Here is a 22,266-nt window from a genome sequence, read left to right on the forward strand (position 1 = left end):
CCTGTGTTGCAGCTGAGATCCCTGCTGGGCCGGCGGGCGGAAACCAGGTTTCCACCCACCGGCCCAGCGGGGATCTCATAATGAGCGCGGCGGGAGGGTGGCCGCATTGGCGGCCGCCCAGCGGTCCGATCTTGGCGGGCGGCTCCTGTGCCTCTTTTCCACTTAATACTTGTCAAAGCAGAGAAGAAAGATGGTGCATGTTGTTATGCTTTACAGTTGTGTGTCTATTCTAGGGTTTAGAAGTTGGAATGTGAGTGTCTGGATTCTGAATGTCAATTGCTGCTGACTGGGTGGGGGAGATAGGGGTGGGGTCGGGGGAGATCTTCTTCTTGTGTAGCTGTTATGAGGTGACGAGGATGGAATAATATGGGTCAGTCATCCTGCTCACCGAACTGTGTGAAACGGGTAGAATTGGATGTTTGAGCTGATTCTTGCTCACCCTATACTATAATCGATGAGGTCAATCGCAAGAAATTTGCGGTTGTGAAAACGATTGCCTGAGATGAATCTCGACTGCTATTGTGATGTAAAGTAGCCTGTACATGTGTTTTTCAAAAGTGATATACGATTTTAGGAACAAATAATGGCTGCCATGGTTTACGTAGTCAGTTGTTGCAAGAATTGTTTTTTTGTATGGAAGGAACAAAAAAAGATTGGCAATTGTGTTGGATCCCTGTTACCCAGATCAGGAATGAATAATAAACAATGTTGAGATGGGAGTGTTTCTAAGGGTTTGAGATGATTGCTGCAATTCTGCAACATTTTTAAGAATGGTGTATCACTGTGTGTTCATAAGGTGACAAGAAATGTGCTGCTGCTTGAAGAACTAAATATTTTAAAGGAAAGTGGAGTTATTGAACGAGTGAAATTGGCTGACTGGGTGAATCCCTTCGTATGATATGAATCTGCGTTGTTTATCTGGGATTAAACAATACCACTTCAGTAGACTGGCACCAGTTGCTCAAGATGTTAGATATTGTCTACTCTTAAGGATGGAAGTATGTTTTCTACCCTAGATTTCTCCAATGTGCATCATCATGTTGATTTAGGAGATGGTATAGGGCCGAAAATTAAATTTGGTGAGCAGTAGGGCAGACGCAATGTCCAGAAAATAAAGAAGTGTTGCGTTCATTTCTAGGCATAGCGGAATACTATATCAAGTATGAAGATCATTTTCCAAAAGGACGAGGGGGTTAAGAATGTAACTCGAGAAGAATGCCAAATTTGACTGTTTTTTTAACTTGGAATGAGGGGTTTGAGCAAATCAAATCTTACCTTTTGATGCCAACTTTTTAATGTGAAGACTCGCATCATCATTGTTAGAAATCCCAGTGCATACGGATTAGGTGCAGTTCTGATGTAGGAAAAAGGGAAATTGAGAAAGTAGTGGCATTTGCTTCATGTACGTTTAGGGTTGCGGAAAACCTGGGTTTTGGCATGTGGGTAGGCAGTTGAGCACCTCAAGACCTACATTTGAGAGAGTAACTTTAAATCATAAGCCCATGGTTGATATATTTTCTAACACGTGTGGGGGAAAGTCACCTCCCTAATTGGCTAAATGGGTATATTATTTGGAAGAATTTTCCTTTAAACTAAGATATGCTCCAGAATATAATAATATGAATGCAGATTGCCTGCCTTGGCTGCCTGTTAGTGAAGATGTGAAAGGGGGATGAAATAGTGAACCAAGAGGATTGGCTAGTGGTGAGTTTGAACACGCCTTGGAGTGGGCCATCACTGAAGAAGTTTGGGTTCCTTATTGATCAAGAAAGTGAGTTGTGTGAGATCATTATTTGAGGGATGATTGGCCTAAAGTGAAGGATAAAGAAGTATTGTTAAATAAGTTGTGAGATTGTTTGGATGAACTGATGGTTGAAAAGGGACTAGTTTATTGTGGTGACAAGCTGGCAGTACCAGGAATCTTGAGAAAGTGTTTGGTAGAAATGCTTCCCAAGGGGGCATGTCAGCGTTAAAGTGGTAAGCTAGGTGTAGGTTTTGGACACTGCATGGACAGGTTGATAGACAGGCATGTGCAGCATTATTTGGCATGGTCAGTGAGTGATAAGTCTCTTGAGTCACAAGAAGCACAAAGTGTGTTAAGGTTGTTTTGAACCAGAGCTTTGCAAGAGTTGTAATTGGATGTATGTCGGGCACTTGTACGGCAAATGAAACCACGGGAAGATTTTCTCTGTCATTTGGTCAAGATGAATTACTTCTGGAAATGCCCGAGATGAAGTTTAGGAGTCTAAAAAGCATCTGTTAAGTTGATATGTAAAGCGCACTGGGAGCTGTGGTGCAGCGAAACTTGAGGGCACTTCCCTGCAAAGTAAATGGAGGAGGCCCAATCAGGCGCTCTAGGGCCACGGGCTTGCCCGACTGTGCCCAGTGCCAGCCAGCTATTGTCACCAGAAACCTCACCAGATTACTGTATTCTTTCTAACCACCAGAGGGCAGCGAAACACCGCTAATGGACCGTAGGCGTGGAGAGAGAATTTTACATCACTGATGACAAATCGTACAAAGACTATAGTGAAAAGTTTATCTTCAAGAACCATAATGCAATCTGTAATTTACTCAAATAACCTTTAGTAAGAGGAACACTCAAACAATAAAAAAGAATAAAAAACTTATCTTAAAAAAAGCCATAAAAAAGCAAATTTATCTGCAACTATTCCTAGTTTCTCTTCTCATATATTTGCCAGTCCCTTCTGCAACAGAAGCGTTCAGTGGTACATTTTTATTGGCCCAGCAGATGTTTACCATTTTATTTGGAATGGATATGGCTACAGCATTGGGATGTAGTCCCAGATCGTTATGCAGTTTTTGGATTGGAGCCTCAGCCTGAGTCCCCTTTGTATTACTTACATCCTCCGTCTGCACGTCAACTTACATCCTCCGTCTGCACGCCAGCTCCAAAAGTCTGTCTCTTCTGCTAGAACAAATTCATCCATAGACACTGCCTTCCTTGCTTGCTGTCCTCCCACCTGTGTATTAGAAAGTCTAAATGAATTTCCATGCAAATCAGGGCAGCTCGCCCCCTTGATTAGGCATCGGTGCACCAGATTATCCTTACATAGTCATCTGTGGAAAAACATTTTCCAAAGGTTGTCCCTTTGGTTGTCTAGGGGGGTGGGGTTATCTTCTGGTGCCTCTCATCTGCCATCACAGACAGGATTGCATCACTTAGTAATACCCTCTCATTCTGGTGATTGAAAAGAGCCTCAAAATTGCAGAAATAGAAATGCGAATCAGTGTGGTAAATCTAGCCTGAGGTGGATACAGCCTTGTCCTCTTCAGCCACTCTCTTCCTACAAGCAATTTAAAATGGTTTAGCTGGCTCAGATTTGAGCTTGGTCCCAGCAGTAGGCTAGGTTGTCTCAGATTGAACTGGACAATGCTTTGCTATAGTTCTCTGGTTTGTGGCGGGGCGAGCACAGAACCCCTGGCCCAACTTTATCAGAGTCTTCACGTGTGCCATGCCAGCAGTGGCTGCACTTTCAGGAGACCACTACACCTGAGATTAATTGATAATGGTGATTTATGTTTCTATTTTGAGAATTCGTAAAGCTTGGTTATCACTCCAGAGGAGTCTCACTGAAAAGTAAAGAAGAGTTTTGCACCAGCAGGGATCAGTCAGCAAATGATTAGATGATGGATCCAGTTTTGAAGATTTCCACAACTTCATTAATGAGGTTTGGGCTCGAATTTCAAGGGGAATTGAGGTCCAAAAAGTAGCACTCTTTATCCTAAATGCTCCGCCACCCCATTTCTTGTAGTTGATGTGGGAAACTTTGATAGTAGCTTTGTTCAAGGATCTGAGGCTCAGGGCAGGATTTTGTTTTATAGCAAACCTTCATCCTTGAGTCTCATTCTTTCCTGTATAATATTTAATTCCTTGCAATGTAAGTGGGATGACACTCAAAGTCTTATCTGGCGTTGCTTGGGAATGCAAGAATTGTACCCATTTTCTCAAGCTCTGCTTTTATCATCTAGTCACTAAGGCCAAATGTATTGATTTAAATAGACAAATACCACTGCAATGTTCTACTCCAACGAGCAGAGCAACTCTCATTCAATGCCGTTGTGCTATGTAGCAACATACTTTGATTTTCTGAGAGGATATCTTCTCTGACTTATCTATGGAAAGTCTCCTCCAGTTTGGCACGTTCCTCCTTACACCTGTTTTGACTTGATTGCATTGAAGAATATCTCTGTCCTAAGAACGTATCATGTATGGAGAAGTGATACTATACTAAAGTCTGTTTGCTCTTATTTCCTCAATTCGAACATTCATTGTCCATTTGCAACTCGATTATGAAAGACTTTGTGTTCGGAGTCCACTCCTAGACCCTCCATCTTTGAAGAACAAGTTACTTGCCTACAGTAATGCTTTTTTTCTAGTGGATACTCTATCTAGCAGCAGATTCCTCACTCCCCTTCCACCTCCCCTTTCCGCTTTGTGTGAGGTTGTGTAAGGTAAAAGATTAAGAAACTGACCTCTGTGTAGATTGTGCCCCTTATATGTATCGCTGTCTTGTCACTTCCGGGTTGTTATGTAGTAACTGAGTGGCCTATGCAGCCCCACCTACTGGCAAATAGGAGTGCTGCTATAAAATTTCCAGATCCATTCTGCTGCTTAGGTGTATTTAAATGGTGAGGGATCTGCGGTTAGTGCATCCACCAGAAAGAGTATTACTGAAGGTACATAACTTGTTCGTTTATTACTTACAATGAGTAACTAAATATAGTTATTCTTCTAAGTGTGAACAAGATTTCTGAGTACGATTTACTATTTCTCTCGGTATTGTTTACATGATATGATGGGCTGGCCTCCTTCATACTCCAAATGCTGGTGAATTAAATGCATTTTGGGTATATTGGAAATTTTAAATTGATCACTTTAATTTGAATGTTTACCTAAAATCCCCATCGAAACTGGACTTAACTGTGAATTGACAGTGCTTAAAAGCAGAATCTTAGTGAAGATGTTTAAAACTTTATAGTAAAAACTGTATTTGTTGTGCTGAGTAATCTTATGTTCGATGGCATCTGTCGCTGTAGATACACATGGTCTGCATAGCTCGCCATCTGGTGTTGGGTCGGAGTGTTACAAGTTGTTTTTCTTCGAAGAAGTGTTTTCGAGTCACTGGACCGAGTGACTCCTCCTTCTGTGCTCATTGCGCATGGGCGTCGACTCCATCTTCGATTGTTTTCTTTCCGCCATCGGGTTCGGACGTGTTCCTGTCGCTCCGAGTTTCGGAACGGAAAGATAGCTGAAAACAGAAGATTTTCGACGGTATCGTTGCGATCCGGTTCGAGATAAACACATACGACGACGCATTGAACATCGAAGCGCTTCGGTGCCCTTCGGGGTAGATTTCGGCACACCGTCGGGGCCTAGTCGGCCCGACCGCGTGGAGAACAACGCCGATGGAACGGACCCCGTTTCGATTCTGCCCTGAATGCCACAACAAATATCCCTATACGGACCAACACTCGGTCTGTAACCTGTGCCTGTCACCCGAGCACAGCGAAGAATCCTGTGAGGCCTGTCGGGCGTTCCGGTCCCGAAAAACTCTGCGCGACCGTCGAGCGAGAAGACTGCAGATGGCGTCCACGCCAAAAGAGCATCGGCAGTTCGAGACAGAAGAGGAACAGGAGGAATCCTTTTCCATCCAGGATTCAGACTCCGACGAACTCGACAATACAAAAACTGTGAGTAAGACGTCGAGATCAGAAATTAAAAAAGGCAAAAAGGCCCAGGGGACGCCACTGCCAACCGGCCATGGCTCAACCCAAATTCACGGTGACCAACAATCGGCACCGAAAAAGGCCCATTCAGTGTCGAGATCGTCCGACTCCGGTCGAGACACCGGCACGCAGCCTCCTCGGGACCGAGAGAGTGCTAAAGAGAAGCATCGACACCGAGAGTTCGGTGTCGACACGGATCGACGCCGAGACAGTGGCGCCGAAGACCATAGAGGCCAAGATTTTTCGGCACAGAAGAAGAGGAAGGTTACCTCGGAGCCGAAAAAACAAACAACAGGGTTTTCGGAGCCGAAAAAAGCACCAACAGACCCAGTTTCAGGCTCCTATACTGAAGAACATTCTATGTCTTCACAAATGAAAAGACACAGATTCGAACAAGAACTGCAATCCACTGAAGTGGATCACACGCAAAAGCGTATCTTTATTCAGCAGGGGACAGGGAAGATCAGTACCCTTCCACCTGTAAAAAGAAAGAGAACACTTCAGTTTGGAGCACGAGAGGCTCCTCAGCAACAAACAGCAAAGACGGTAACACCTCCTCCCTCGCCTCCACCTGTAACTCCGGCTTCGCCAACTTACACCCCGTCACATTCGCCAGCTCACACCGCCATGAGCCACGACGACCAAGATCAAGACGCGTGGGACTTGTACGATGCACCAGTGTCTGATAACAGCTCAGACACATACCCAACTAGGCCATCACCACCTGAGGACAGCACAGCCTATTCACAAGTGGTGGCTAGAGCAGCTCAGTTCCATAATGTGGAACTACACTCTGAACAAGTAGAGGATGACTTTTTATTTAACACCCTCTCCTCCACCCACAGCTCCTACCAAAGCCTGCCTATGCTCCCAGGCATGCTACGCCATGCAAAGGAGATCTTCAAGGAGCCAGTTAAAAGTAGGGCAGTAACGCCTAGAGTGGACAAAAAGTATAAGGCGCCTCCTACGGACCCTGTATTCATCACCTCTCAGCTGCCACCAGATTCTGTGGTGGTAGGGGATGCCAGAAAACGGGCAAATTCACACACTTCTGGGGATGCACCTCCCCCAGATAAAGAAAGCAGAAAGTTCGATGCAGCCGGGAAGAGGGTCGCTGTCCAGGCAGCAAACCAGTGGCGCATCGCAAACTCACAAGCGCTGCTAGCGCGATACGACAGAGCCCACTGGGATGAGATGCAGCATCTCATTGAACATCTCCCAAAAGATCTACAAAAAAGAGCAAAACAGGTTGTTGAGGAGGGTCAAAACATCTCCAACAATCAAATACGCTCCTCTATGAATGCAGCAGACACAGCCGCAAGGACCATTAATACGTCGGTTACCATCCGTAGGCACGCATGGCTCAGAACGTCTGGATTCAAGCCAGAAATTCAGCAGGCAGTACTTAACATGCCAGTAAACGAAAAACTTCTGTTCGATCCGGAGGTCGACACAGCCATAGAAAAGCTCAAAAAGGACACTGACACTGCCAAGGCCATGGGCGCACTCTACTCCCCGCAGAGCAGAGGATCTTATACCACCTTCCGCAAAACACCTTTTAGAGGAGGGTTTCGGGGTCAGGCCACACAAGCCAGTACCTCACAGTCCGCACCGTCCACCTACCAGGGACAGTACAGGGGAGGCTTTCGGGGCCAGTATAGAGGAGGGCAATTCCCTAGGAATAGAGGAAGATTTCAAAGCCCCAAAACCACTACCAACAAGCAGTGACTCACACGTCACTCACCCCCCCCACACACCACCAGTGGGGGGAAGGATAGGTCAATATTACGAAGCATGGGAGGAAATAACTACAGACACATGGGTCCTAGCAATTATCCAACATGGTTATTGCATAGAATTCCTGCAATTCCCTCCAGACATACCACCAAAATCAAAAAATTTATCAAAACACCATTCACAGCTTCTAGAGATAGAAGTTTAAGCACTACTGCAAAAAGATGCAATAGAATTAGTACCAAGCACACAAATAAACACAGGAGTTTATTCACTGTACTTCTTGATACCAAAAAAGGACAAAACACTGAGACCAATTCTAGACCTCAGAGTAGTAAACACATTCATCAAATCAGACCACTTTCACATGGTCACACTACAAGAAGTGTTACCATTGCTCAAAAAACACAACTACATGACAACCCTAGACCTCAAAGACGCATATTTCCATATACCAGTACATCAATCACACAGAAAATATCTAAGGTTTGTATTCAAAGGAATACATTACCAATTCAAAGTATTGCCTTTCGGTTTAACAACCGCTCCAAGGGTATTCACAAAATGCCTAGCAGTAGTCGCTGCACACATCAGAAGGCAGCAAATACATGTATTCCCGTATCTAGACGACTGGCTAATCAAAACCAGTTCGCTCATACAATGCTCAAACCACACAAATCAAGTCATACAAACCCTCTACAAACTAGGGTTCACCGTCAACTTTGCAAAATCCAACATTCAGCCAAGCAAAGTACAGCAATATCTAGGAGCCATAATAGACACGACAAAAGGAGTAGCAACGCCAACTCCACAAAGAATTCACAATTTCAACAGAGTCATTCAACACATGTCTCCAAATCAAACAATACAAGCAAGAACAATACTACAGCTCCTAGGCATGATGTCCTCATGCATAGCCATTGTCCCAAACGCAAGACTGCACATGAGGCCCTTACAACAGTGCCTAGCCTCACAGTGGTCTCAAGCACAGGGTCACCTTCTAGATCTGGTGTTAATAGACCGCCAAATTTACCTCTCGCTTCTATGGTGGAACAGTATAAATTTAAACAAAGGGCGGCCTTTCCAAGACCCAGTGCCACAGTACATAATAACAACAGATGCTTCCATGACAGGGTGGGGAGCACATCTCAATCAACACAACATAAGAGGACAATGGAACATACATCAAACAAAACTGCATATAAATCATCTAGAATTATTAGCAGTTTTTCAAGCACTAAAAGCTTTCCAACCAATCATAACCCACAAATACATCCTTGTCAAAACAGACAACATGACAACGATGTATTATCTAAACAAACAAGGAGGAACACATTCAACGCAGTTAAGCTTATTAGCTCAAAACATATGGAAGTGGGCAATCCACCATCAAATTCGCCTAGTAGCACAGTTTATTCCAGGGATCCAGAATCAACTGGCAGACAATCTCTCTCGAGATCACCAGCAAGTCCACGAATGGGAAATCCACCCACAAATTCTGAACACCTACTTCACACTCTGGGGAACACCTCAAATAGACTTATTTGCAACAAAAGAGAACGCAAAATGCCAAAACTTTGCGTCCAGATACCCACACAAGCAATCCCAAGGCAATGCCCTATGGATGAACTGGTCAGGAATATTTGCTTACGCTTTTCCTCCTCTCCCTCTCCTCCCTTATCTAGTAAACAAATTGAGTCAAAACAAACTCAAACTCATTTTAATAGCACCAACGTGGGCAAGACAACCCTGGTACACAACACTGCTAGATCTATCTGTAGTACCCCACATCAAACTGCCCAACAAACCAGATCTGTTAACGCAACACAACCAACAGATCAGACACCCAGATCCAGCATCGCTGAATCTAGCAATCTGGCTCCTGAAATCATAGAATTCGGACACTTACAACTTAACCAAGAGTGTATGGAAGTCTTAAAGCAGGCCAGAAGGCCATCCACTAGACACTGCTACGCAAGTAAGTGGAAAAGATTTGTTTGTTACTGCCATCATAATCCGATACAACCACTAGACGCAACTCCAAAACATATAGTAAATTACTTGCTCCATTTACAAAAAGCAAAGCTAGCCTTCTCTTCTATTAAAATACACCTTGCAGCAATATCTGCATACCTGCAGACTACCTATTCAACTTCCTTGTATAGGATACCAGTCATCAAAGCATTCATAGAAGGTCTTAAAAGAATTATACCACCAAGAACACCACCTGTTCCTTCATGGAACCTAAACGTGGTCCTAACAAGACTCATGGGCCCACCTTTCGAACCCATGCACTCTTGCGGAATACAATTCCTAACCTGGAAAGTTGCCTTTCTCATCGCCATTACATCTCTGAGAAGAGTAAGTGAAATTCAAGCGTTCACAACACAGGAACCTTTTATACAAATACATAAAAATAAGGTCGTCCTACGACCTAATCCAAAATTTTTACCAAAAGTTATTTCACCGTTCCATCTAAATCAAACGGTAGAACTACCAGTTTTTTTCCCACAGCCAGATTCTGTGGCTGAAAGAGCACTACATACATTAGATGTCAAAAGAGCATTAATGTACTACATTGACAGAACGAAGAACATCAGAAAGACTAAACAGCTATTTATTGCATTCCAAAAACCTCATGCAGGTAACCCAATATCAAAACAAGGTATAGCCAGATGGATTGTTAAATGCATCCAAATCTGCTACCTTAAAGCAAAAAGACAACTGCCCATTACTCCCAGGGCACATTCAACAAGGAAAAAAGGTGCTTCAATGGCCTTTTTAGGAAACATCCCAATGCATGAAATATGTAAGGCAGCCACATGGTCTACGCCTCACACTTTCACCAAACACTACTGTATAGATGTGCTATCCGCACAACAAGCTGCAGTAGGTCAAGCTGTATTAAGAACTCTATTTCAGACAACTTCTACTCCTACAGGCTAAACCACCGCTTATGGGGAAATAACTGCTTACTAGTCTATGCAGACCATGTGTATCTACAGCGACAGATGCCATCGAACTGAAAATGTCACTTACCCAGTGTACATCTGTTCGTGGCATCAGTCGCTGAGATTCACATGGGCCCACCCACCTCCCCGGAAGCCTGTAGCAGTTCAGAAGTTACCTTCAATTTTGTACATTTGTATATATATTATTTAAACCTTTAATAGGTACATACTTACACATTTCATTGCGCGGGCACTATTACTATAGTACAACTCCTACCTCACCCTCTGCGGGAAAAACAATCGAAGATGGAGTCGACGCCCATGCGCAATGAGCACAGAAGGAGGAGTCACTCGGTCCAGTGACTCGAAAACACTTCTTCGAAGAAAAACAACTTGTAACACTCCGACCCAACACCAGATGGCGAGCTATGCAGACCATGTGAATCTCAGCGACTGATGCCACGAACAGATGTACACTGGGTAAGTGACATTTTCATTATTTGTCATTCTTATTTCCACAGAAGAGCTGCATGCCAAGTTGGAGCTTTATGAAGAGCAGCAGCGCAAACTACAGGCAGATCTTGAGCAAGTCACAAAGCGAGCAGCTTCCCAGGTCATTTGTATTTTGTTTCTAGAATATTTTTATTTTATTTTTATAGTGGATATAGTGCAGCAATTATACACGAAAACACTACACACGATATCGTAGGTACATCTCCAACATAAGAGAGTTTGTAACACTGAAATTAACATTAAACATCAATCCTTCCCTCCCCACCGCTCTCATCCGAGACATGTGAGCAGCCAGTACAGTCTCCTCGCAAAAGGGAAAAGGTCATTTGCATTTTTAGGGAGCCATTTTTCTTAAAAACCTTTGTTTAATGGCTATGGGCCAGAAATCATTTGTGTTGAAACCATATGGGTGTTTTCTAAATTTTAGAATGTGAGAACTAAATTAACAATGTTTTCCTACTTTAATAAGTAGCAATATGTTCAAAACTCAAAAAGGAACACAAGTTGCGCCCAAAGTAAATTAAAGTGTAATTTCCATAGATTTAGACCTATGTTTGAAGTAGATATGTAATATTTCTGTATTTCACAAAGGATTTCTGGAAGTTCTGAAATAATGTTGGAAATTCAATTTTGTCATGAACAAATATGATAATATAATAGCCCATGCCAAAATATCAACGCCCATCCCCCTCAAATGGTACATGCCATAATGTACAGGCGTTAAAGCCAAAATACTGGCTTTGAAGACCAAAAGACTCTTGAGGACCAAGAAACAATCTCAAGACAGCGATGGATAGACAGCAATGGATAAAATACCCCTGCCAATGATGTTCATAACATTGAATCCAAAAGCAGTAAGGGCAGGGCTTAGCACCCTGAGGGAGCAGCAGAAAAGGCCCCAGAAAAACCTCCATGCAGAAGGTGAGCCCCAACAGCAAAGTTATTGAAGAAATCTTTGATTTAATATCAGCCATTGATGAGCTCTGACAGCATTCTAGTCCATCATTTTTCATTTACTGCGCCACTCTAGACAGAGACCAGCCTTAAGCAGATCAGTGTTGTTCCTAGGTATAATCCATCCCGACCTGATGGGTCAAGTCGCTTGAGATGGTAACACAAGCAATCCCACACTGGTGTTGACCTACTTTGGCTCATCTGTATAGCTTAAGTCTAGGGCCCAGCAGACATGTCATCCATGTCTGGACATACCTGGCGCACTCAGGGCATCAACAGCACCAAACAACATCATGATAGAAGAAATGCTTGCTTTAATTTCAGAGGCTTGTGATTGCTCGGCTTTAATCCTGCCTGCAGCTTTTGCCCACTATGCCACTTGAGACAAAGACAGCCATATGCATATCTCCAACAAGGATCACGGCCCCAGCATGCAGCCCCTGAGTGACTTCCCACCTAGAAAAGTGCAGTCACAGATGCGTAAAAAGGCCTTGAGACACAGCTCTCCTCTAACCGCAGTGTTAAATCAGCCACTGGAGAGCAAACTACTGAGCATCCTGGCTGATAATGGAACATGCAGAAAGGGAATAGAAGGTTCTACTGCATTAGATAATGCAGAAAGGATGGAGCCAACCCACCTGCACAACAGAAGATGCCCTGGAGTGCAAGGCCAGAGAGGAACAAACTGAAGGAGCCATTTCTTCTCGCTCTGAACCATCTGAAGCACCTTCAAAATCCAGCTGAGACAAGAATTCCTGAAAAAATGATTTCCAGAGGGACACGAGATATGAACACCCAGCAAAAATGACATGAGAGCACTGGCTATCTCCGTCTGTGAAGAATCTGCTGATAATATAAGACTAAACCTCTCACACGAGAAAGTCTGACGCCATGCCCATGGACATGTCAGAGAGACAACCCAGCGGAACACTACTGCTTGTCTCAGGAATACAGGTGCTACCTCCACAGGAAACTGAGGCAAGGTACCTGGCAGTGATGCCCATAAACGAGCTAACAAAGACATTGGCACTGTGGATCATACTGGCACACATGAAAGCCTTGGAAAGTAGAGCAATGAAGCACCACTAACCTGAACAGCCACAGGAGCAGACAGTAACCAGGCCATTACTTCAATCCCTAACTGCGAGACAGGGCCCACCCTTTCTTCCCAGCAAAGAGCATGGAACAACCATCACACACATCATTAATGCTTAGAAGGTGCAATTTGAACATACCAGGAATTGAGCCAGAAAACGGATAACCTCAGATCCCCAGGTGGATTAATAATACCGACAAGCCAATGAACCAGCCTACTGGCAGAGTAGAACATTTGTTTATCACATCTCACTGACATACATCTGTGCTATAGGATGCCAAAACTTCAAGTCAGCCACTCACCTGCAAAAGAACAGGAAATGCTAGCACACAAGCAATGGAATGGAAGCAACTATTGAAGGACATAGGGTCAAGACAGTCCCATCTGGCCAGAATCTGTATACCAAAGCACTGGAACTATAAGGGAGATACATGTACAAAAGTATGTGGTCCAAAGAACCAAACTAAACCTGTAGACTAAGAGGGCCTCTGCTTAACGTGCCATAATGAACCTGCGCAGCCCAATGGAGGTTTGGAGCATTCAAAGTAAAATGCTGCTCCAGCACCGTATGTGGACACCAGTCTAGAAACAAGCAACCTTAGTCCCAGACTGGGAAGTACACCTGTTGATATGTGACCCACAGCAACAGTTCGGTGTGGCCCAAATGAGAACATAAACAGCCCAAGACCTAACCCATCTCTAACCAGTAGGCCACAAGTGCCTCTGCTTCACTCGAAGTTCAGAGAAATAGAAGTGATAAGTGGCAGCTCCACAAGTGTAAAGCCTGAGGGCATTATGCTATGACAGACACTCTTCAATTAATATAGGGAATCTGTCAGGAGAAGGCACTTCAGACTTGTCATTTGAGCAAACATGCATTCAGTGATCAGTCAGACATGTATGTAAGACCAGTAGGAAGTAGGCCCAGATCAATGATAACATCATGCCCCAAACCTTAAAATGATAGATTGTCACAAATCAAAAACACAACACCTTCAGAAACTACCCTCCTCAAGTGAAAAACAGGCAAAAAACATAGGAAGAATTGTTCCCAACAACCCTGCTACTTCGAGACACTGCACCACTTAACACAGGCTGACATCTGGCAATATTTGATCTGTGAGGCCCGTAAGCAACACCATTAAGACCACTGAAATATCACTTAACACAAATACTATGCAAACAGCATGTGTAAAAACAGACCCATAGGCGGAGTCATGCACCTTTCCCCTGCCCCTTAACTAGAGGCTAGAATCTGAGCTCTAGGCCAACAATTACACTAAGGCCAGGAGTAAAACCCCTGCTTGAAACAATGTCGTTAGGCTAATAAACCAGCACTACAGCATGACAGTAGCCAACCACGGGCAAGCCTGCCTCCGTAAGTGATGTGTCTAAAAGGCACTGTGTCTGCGGCTTAATGGGTAACAGTCCGAATAGCTGCATCAAATAACAAAATAAGAGGCAAGATCCAATATTATGCAAAATATGCACACACCTGCTTCTCTAATGCTTAGTCCTAATATTTGATTTGAACCTGAGCTAGCTTTCTTTAAACCTAAACTGAAGCCTTTGGTTTTCTGAGAAGCCTTCACTAAACAGGCCAGCACTTACTTGTAACCCTGTAATAGGCCAAATGAGATATCTGTATACAAAATGTTTGCACACAATGATAACCTATTTCCGCATATAAGTATCCCATACTTCAGCAACTGAACGTTTTCCGAGAGAATTGCAGTGACAACCTTTTTTTCTGGATGAAAGAGTCCTGTATTGCTGGTCAAAGAGCTTTTTCCCCAAAGGATTGGTGGTAACTAAAAGCTTGCTTAGTATCAAGATTGTGTAAAATTGTCTCTTTTAAAGCAGAGAGGCTAGGATATAGAAATGAGTTTGGAAGGGATTCTCATCATGTGAAAATCAAAAACACTTTTGGTGGACATACAGTTGTCTTATAATCACTAGCATGAGAATTTCCTGTAGATTAATGTGGCATGCTTCCTTTCTTCAGAATGGTATTGAAGCTTCAAGTTCTGCTACCAAAGAAGATTCTTTAGGGTTAGGGCTTTTTGTTGTTGATCATATATTCCATATGGACATGTAGTTAACACTTGTTTCTAAACTATTACTGACATACAGCTAATATTTTGCATATTTCAATCTGTGTACTCCATTTGAGAGAACTGATATGGTTTGAAAATAGGATGCTTGTTGGCCGCTTTGCTCTAAATGCCATCTTTTACTTCTTGTTCTCTCTGTAGACAAGTGAATCTGGTAGTGCAGATGAGTTGCAGCATCAGGTTTTGGAGTGGCATGACATGATGCCAGAGTCAGAAGAAGCCCTGGAGCACCTGAGGGAAGAGAAATCAGCCATTGCTCTGAGAATGGTTCAGATTGAAGAAGAGCGAGAAGGTGAATTAATCTATTTGAGATAAAGATTTAAGATTCTGACCAGCTGTTATATTATGTTATTGAATGTGTATGTGCTTTCACTGATTGACAACTCACTACATAGCGTGCTTATTTAAATTCTTCGCGTTTTGTCATTAGTTTGCAGAAATGACATAGTTTGGTATGACCATCATGTTCAACCTTTATAGATGTAGGTTGACTCAGTTTTGAGCTCATTTATACAATGAAAAGGAAAACTTAGTTTGTTAAAACTATGTAAAAAATAAAAATAAAACAATAGCCAAATATATCACATGGACAAGCATAATATACTAGCTACTATCCCACTGTACAAAAAAACAACAAACAAAAAACTAGGATATACACAGGATTATAAAAAAAAAAATCGTTATCTGTGCTGCTCAACTGGAAAGCAGTTGTCCTCCAATTTGAAGTTGAAAGTCTTTTTAGGTCGAGCGCGCAAGCGCTCTGGCCTGTTATAATCTATCTGTAGGCTTTTAACCACGCCCACCACATGCACATCACTATCACTCATTCATGGGCTTGCCTTTTAAAATTCCTTTGTTATGATCAGTAAATGCTTTACAATTGTTCCTCCTTGGGGCAGATTTGTTATCGCCTTGGCCATTGACGCTGTTACATGGACAATTGCACTTTTGCTGATACGTTTGACTGCAAGCTAACTTTTTTTCCCTTTTATGTCTCTTCTTGGTACTCCTGCTTATGGCAGCCCTGGCACTTTGAATTGGCTCACTTATGTCAACTGTTTATTTTCATTTTCAATTTATGTGGCAAGGAAAGTCCGGTTAGGAATTTACAGCGCTAATAGCTCTAACTCGAGCACATGCAAGACCCATTGCATTTCAAGTGCTTGTTTTCTGATATTAACTTGTAGTTGTAGTAATTAGATAACACTTGCTTCGGTTGTACCTTGATTATTTAGTCATATTTGTCCAGGTTCAGTCATTAGAGTAAAAGCTGCAGCATGTAGCTCCACTCTCACCTTCCATAAATGACTCTTTTGTGAAATCATAGCCTGTAAATTGATTATACTTTGAGTTCTGTCATCAAAATAAATTCTGTAATAACTGTAGGTACGTATAAAACTGGTCCCTTTTTTCCATCGCCAACCCCTGAACTTTGTGGTCAGGAAAGAAAATGTTCTCTCTCACATTGTTTTGGAAAGTGAATGTGACACATCAGGCACACATGATGAGTGGCATTATTTGGGCTCAATAATAGATGCTTCTTCACCTGAGGGCAACACAGATTTGTTTGGCACAAGGATTTACTGTGTGTGCACTAATGAGTTAATTAACTTGGAGAATGAATCTTATTGTTTACCCAAGAAGTATTAAAGGTGTTAGCTCATTCATTTAAAACATTGTTTGGCCAACTGCTTATCGAATTATTAGAATAATGTGTAAAAATTAATAATGTAAACCTCTGCATAGACTTTGCAGTCTCTCGGTTTTAAAACAAAAACACTTTCACTCTGGCTGTTTGACTTCCCAAGCATGATGTGCTCCTTCGTACTGGTGTAGTACTTCCATTGTGTTGTGGGTCATTAAATATGAAATATTTCGATAGAGAATAAACTTTGAAACATTGCAATATAAAAATGCCCAGTTCCTTAAAATTATTCCACAAGCTAACAAACTAAAAGTTCTTATCCCAAAGAGCAAAATCAAAGGAAATTAGACAGATTTCAGATAGCCTAATGTTTAATACAAAATTGTGTTAGGAGTTATGCTGTTTGAACTCTTTTACTGCCTGGTGAATATAGTTATAGATCTGTAACCTCTAACATAGTAAGGGGTTAACACTTCTTACACGGTCTTCGAGTTTGGCATAACTTAAGGCAAGTGTAGTAACATGGCAGAATGGAGTTTCATACACCCTAACAGCAAAATGATTGGACAGGAAATAGGGCAAAAAATGAAACAGTTTTTTATGTCCCACCTTTTTAAAGTTCTATCTTTAGGAATCTTTTGGCCAGTTAAGCACACTAGAATCCAAGCTCGTAGTTTGGAAGTATTGACACTATGGGCATGTTTGCCTATCTATACGTTACCTGTCTGCCTTACCCTCCAGTTTGTTTCAGGAATTACAACAGTTGGACTGGGTTCATCTTCGTATTTGGTTGCCTATGTCTAAAGGAATTAGTCCTTCCCTTTGGCTGATCTGGTCCTTCTTATTTTGCTTCTCCCTGGCTTCAGTGTTTGATGAAGGTATAAGGAACATCTGGCCTTAGTCTGGGCACCAGGCATGTGGCCATATCTATGGTGCGGTCCTGCCCTGGGCATGCTCTTGCTTGCCTTGCTTTAGCTTGTCATTTGTTTAGGTTGAGTTTAAAGTAGATACCAGATAGAGATCCAGTTTCTGAACATCATTCTCATATGGCTGAGAGAATGTATTTGCAAGGAGTTTGTTGTTCTGGCACTGAGAATAAAGACATGAGGGGTTCAATAGTTGACTTTCTTCTTTACCTTCAACAACTTTTCTCAGTTGACACATCTAGAAGTAACCCAACTGTGGACAAATCCATAAGTTAATGATCCGAATTCCTCCAGTGCTGTCAAACATGTTAACTGAATTGAGAGATTATTGGCAGCAGAAACATGCCGTGGGGCTATCTCTGCACTGCCTTGCTCTGAGATTGACCAGGTTTGCGAAATCATTAGATAATTTTGAATTTGATATGCTTACACACGTTTGCAAAGTAGTTCTACTTTCTGTACATTGATTTTTACTGTTGTAGTGGATGAGCCATCTTCTAAATATCTCAGAGTTCCTACTCTACCAAAAAACGAATTGCTTTAAGATTGAAAATTAAAGGCAAGGTGGGAAGGAAATACTTTTAGGTAACCAAAATATAAATAAAGTTGAATATTAATTTTAGTATGACTTGATAAATTGCACAGTCACTCTAGGTTTCTTGGCTCTGGGTACTAAGACATAGTATGCACGATAGAGGGGAATAATCCCTTAGTAACTGAGAAGGGTCAGCAAGCGTATGCCCGCTTAAACAACCATGTTTTTCAGTCCTTTCTGAAAGAACTAAAATCAGTTGCAGTGCAAAGCTGATGGAAGTTGTACCCCAATGTTGGCACTGAAGTAGAGAAACTACGTCCTCCTGTTCTTTGTTTGTTATACCTAGTTATCATTAGAAAGTTAGCTGATGCAGAATGTATACATAAGAAGGAACGTGTAGCATAATTCGCTTTGTGACAAATGCAGATGCCATAACATGTAATGCCCTAAAAGTTAAACAACAACAATTAAACTCTATTCCTTGCTTTGCTGATAGACCAGTGTATAAAGAGACCCCATAGTCTAACCTAGAACTGATATGTAGAACAGTGAACATAATTAAAGCCTCCTGTATTAGAAAAGGAGCTAGCTTTCGAATTACTTTAAGCAGGAAAATGCATTGAGAATGAGGTTCGATACATTAACCTCATGATATGTAAGGAAATAAAATAAGGCAATCCCTATCCCCGTATGAGAACATAGTCTTGTAGTTTTACAGTGCCCATTCATTAAATAATAGCTATGCTGCTTACAGCGTCATAAACTTGGACAGAGGTAGCAGGCTTTCATTAACACCCTACAGTTTCATCCAACATTAGAGGGTGGACCTTAGGTGGGCATTGCACAGGTTTTGTTTCCTACTCTTTGTTAAAGTGAATGTTTTTCTGCATTAATTTTGTGTCATTATATTAGAACAAGACAAAAAATAGTTAAGGGTTTGAAATGAAAGTGTGTATTAAAGGGTAATCCAATCAAAATAAAAATAGCATGAAGAAAAAATTACTCATTGAACACTTTTAAAAGTGGTCAGGAGCATGACAGCCTTGAACCTTGAAGAAAATCTTCAATGAAAATGTCCCATACATTTGAGAGAGATTTTGAGTTCAGCTTATAGAAAAGTGATTCAGCTATTTCTACACTGATTTCTCTTTCTGTGTGTGACTTAAAAAACTACTAATAGAAGTATGTATGAACATACAGTTTCATTGTAGTATTTGTACATAATCAGATATTAGTATATTTTTTAAATGATCCATTCAGTTACAGTGTCAAACAATATATTGTCACACATGGTCCATCTCTGAGGTTTGAGGTTTATCTTCAAATCTTGGTGCAACTTATTAAAGCCAACTCAAAATGCAGATGAAAAATGAATTGCTAATTTAAATTTTAAATGTGTAATGTTTAGAAATCCCTGCTGTCACTTTAGTTTTAAATTATAAGTTGTAATTGGTCTAATATATGACAATGGAAGTGGAATTATTTTTATCTCAACTAATTGCTTTCTCATCTCTATGACGTTTTTACTATAGGGACATGTAGCTGTGCCACAAGCATTTAATGTACAATTATATTTGATACAAGACAAACACTCCATAGCTGTTTTTATTTCAGAATTCCAGTCTAAGAAAGGTATCCGAGAAAGAGATTTATTCCTAAAATACATGCTCGGTAAATTAATTCTCTAAACCTGAAAGTCTCTATTGTACTACCTACAACTTTAAACTATGAATATGATATATCAAGAGAGCGCCTCACTATGTACACCGCTTCTCATTTTGTAGGTCAACAATCAAAGGCAATAGGAATGTTTTTTTTTTAAAAATCGCAACTAATGTAAATTTGTTGGAAAAATGTTTCACTTTATTTTTTCATAGTTTTATTTTTCTTGTTGGGAAAAAATGTTTATGGAGACAGCAGTTTTGCTTCTGTTTCTTTAATATTTTTGCAGTAGTTGTGCTTTTGTTTCTATACTGCTTCTTTTGCAAGTTTTAGAATTTTGTTTGACTTAATAATCAACACAGAGATGAAACCCACTGTTTTTCCTGGACTTGATTGGTTGGCATCTGTTAATTTTGGTAGGTTCTTTTGCAAGAGGACTTTTTTAGCAACTGAAGTTCTTTGCGGCTGGGAAATTTCGGTGCATTTATTTTGTACTGGCCCGAATAATGTGAGGAACATTGACTGAACCCACTGTTATACATTTAAGGGTTCTTAAGAAGCTTTTTGAGTGTTTATTTCTTTTAGGTGTAGATAGTCTTTGTGCTCCTGATTTGCAGTAAAATCGCACTACTTTATCGGTCTCCATGCTTCATCCTCAGGACAATGCAAATTACACCTGCAGTAGCAATTGCTAAAAGTATCCCGCAAGGAAATTACTGAAGGCTTTTTTAAAAGTTTGGCAGTACTTGAACACTGGTTTTTAGAATAATGATTTATTTCTTTGACATAGTGTCATATCCCTTACTCGTCTTGTTGTTGGATTTCTAAGTCATACTTGCATCTGATATAAATGAGAGCCACCAGTTGACAAGGAAGCAAAGTAAATAGTATAACTTAATTAAATCTACTTCCTCCCCCAACCTCCATAATCCCTTCCCTGAGGGGTTCGGGTTCCCGCTAAGATTTGCCTTCATGAGTCAGTATGGAAAGGATGTCCTTTTGTGCTCTATCTGCCCAGGACCCGGGCCTGTTCTCTCACAAGTATCTACTTACTGAGCTGCCCCTTTGGTTCTGCTGGGTGATTCGCAGGACCTAAGATATTTGGGGTGGGATAGCTCACAAATTTCCCCTGAGATAAAGCTTATGAACAGCGGCAAGATAATTCATTACGTTTATTGCTTTGTTCATTCACCAGTTATAGTCTCTGTTGTAGTATCTATGAGCTATTCTGCGTACAATTACATTACATGAAAATCCTTTTAAAGTTAAGGTAGGGATAGCATGAGCCTTGAGGATGTCACTGAGGCTGTATGAAACATTGTTTCCAAAAACATGCTAGGATCTGCTTTTTAATTATGTTTATAGTACCCTAAAAATTAAATAAATATTCTTTGGGTATGACCACCCCCTCCACCGGAATATGGCTGAGTCGATCCGAGTGGTACCTACCTACTCAGATCAAGACAAGACACCAATGATGAAGCATACCACAATAATAAGTGGGTGAGGTGTCTTGTCCCAGTAGCTTCAAATAATTATGATATTCGTGCATAACAACGAACATGAGTCTGGGTAGAAACCCTTGCACCTTTAATGTGAAGATATAGAAGGCAGGAAGGACTTGAAGTTTTTCTGATCTCTCTCTCTCTCTGTATGCCGACATGCTTATGCCAAAAAACTGGCAGTCTTAACAATGCTCTGTCTCTCAAGAATTTATCATTTGCTTCAGTACCAGAAATACTGAAAAAATACTGTTTCGGTTTGGAATAATAATTCTTAAAGACAGTACCTAGCCTAGGATATGTCTAACGAAGAATGGGTGAGGTGGGGAGATATTGAATGGGACTGTCTCCACACCTCGTGCTGTTTGCTTTGCACCTGTACCCAACCATATCCGTCATCACTCTGGACTATTCGCTCCATGGATTCACCACTGGGGCCAGAGACCATGCTCTGCCTCATTCACTTGTGCTGGTAGACTGCTGCTTCAGGACAGAACTTTGCTTCTCCACTGGCCAGTGCATAGGTGCCACTTTGAAAACTCTGCACGCCTGTCCCAATTAGAGTGGTCGCCCACTCACTCTTAACCTTCCATCTACGGTCTTGGATCATTCGTCTTGAGCTGTGGGGGGTTTTGAGTGCTTCCAACCCCTAGAGTGGGGAAGGCACTAGGGAAATGTGATAGTTTGTACAGGCCCAGGTGGAGGAGCATTTGGTACATGTCACTAGTCTGCCATTTCGGCTCCACCCATCAGGTGATGTTCTTTAAAGGGCCTCCTCGCTGTTTACCCTGAGTCGTGGTAGTGGTCTTCATTTAAAGTTTTAAGCAATGTTAGGCCAAAAGCTCACAATTTCATCTGCATGGAGTGCATACGTTTTAATATG

The 22,266-nt window shown here is 41.7% G+C and overlaps 1 protein-coding gene across 4 annotated transcripts in view; it reads left to right on the forward strand.

The window, feature by feature from the left end:
• The window catches only part of LOC138283788 (golgin subfamily B member 1-like), a 409,771-nt gene that overhangs the window by 145,179 nt on the left and 242,326 nt on the right, over positions 1-22,266 (forward strand). For all 4 annotated transcript variants that reach the window (XM_069221871.1, XM_069221872.1, XM_069221869.1 and 1 more), the window contains exons 13-14: positions 10,958-11,049; positions 15,255-15,405. In XM_069221871.1, coding sequence (XP_069077972.1) covers positions 10,958-11,049; positions 15,255-15,405 — 243 coding nt within the window. The remainder of the gene's footprint in view (positions 1-10,957; positions 11,050-15,254; positions 15,406-22,266) is intronic.

Source organism: Pleurodeles waltl, chromosome 3_1 (assembly GCF_031143425.1).
Source record: "Pleurodeles waltl isolate 20211129_DDA chromosome 3_1, aPleWal1.hap1.20221129, whole genome shotgun sequence".
NCBI classification, from domain to species: domain Eukaryota; kingdom Metazoa; phylum Chordata; class Amphibia; order Caudata; family Salamandridae; genus Pleurodeles; species Pleurodeles waltl.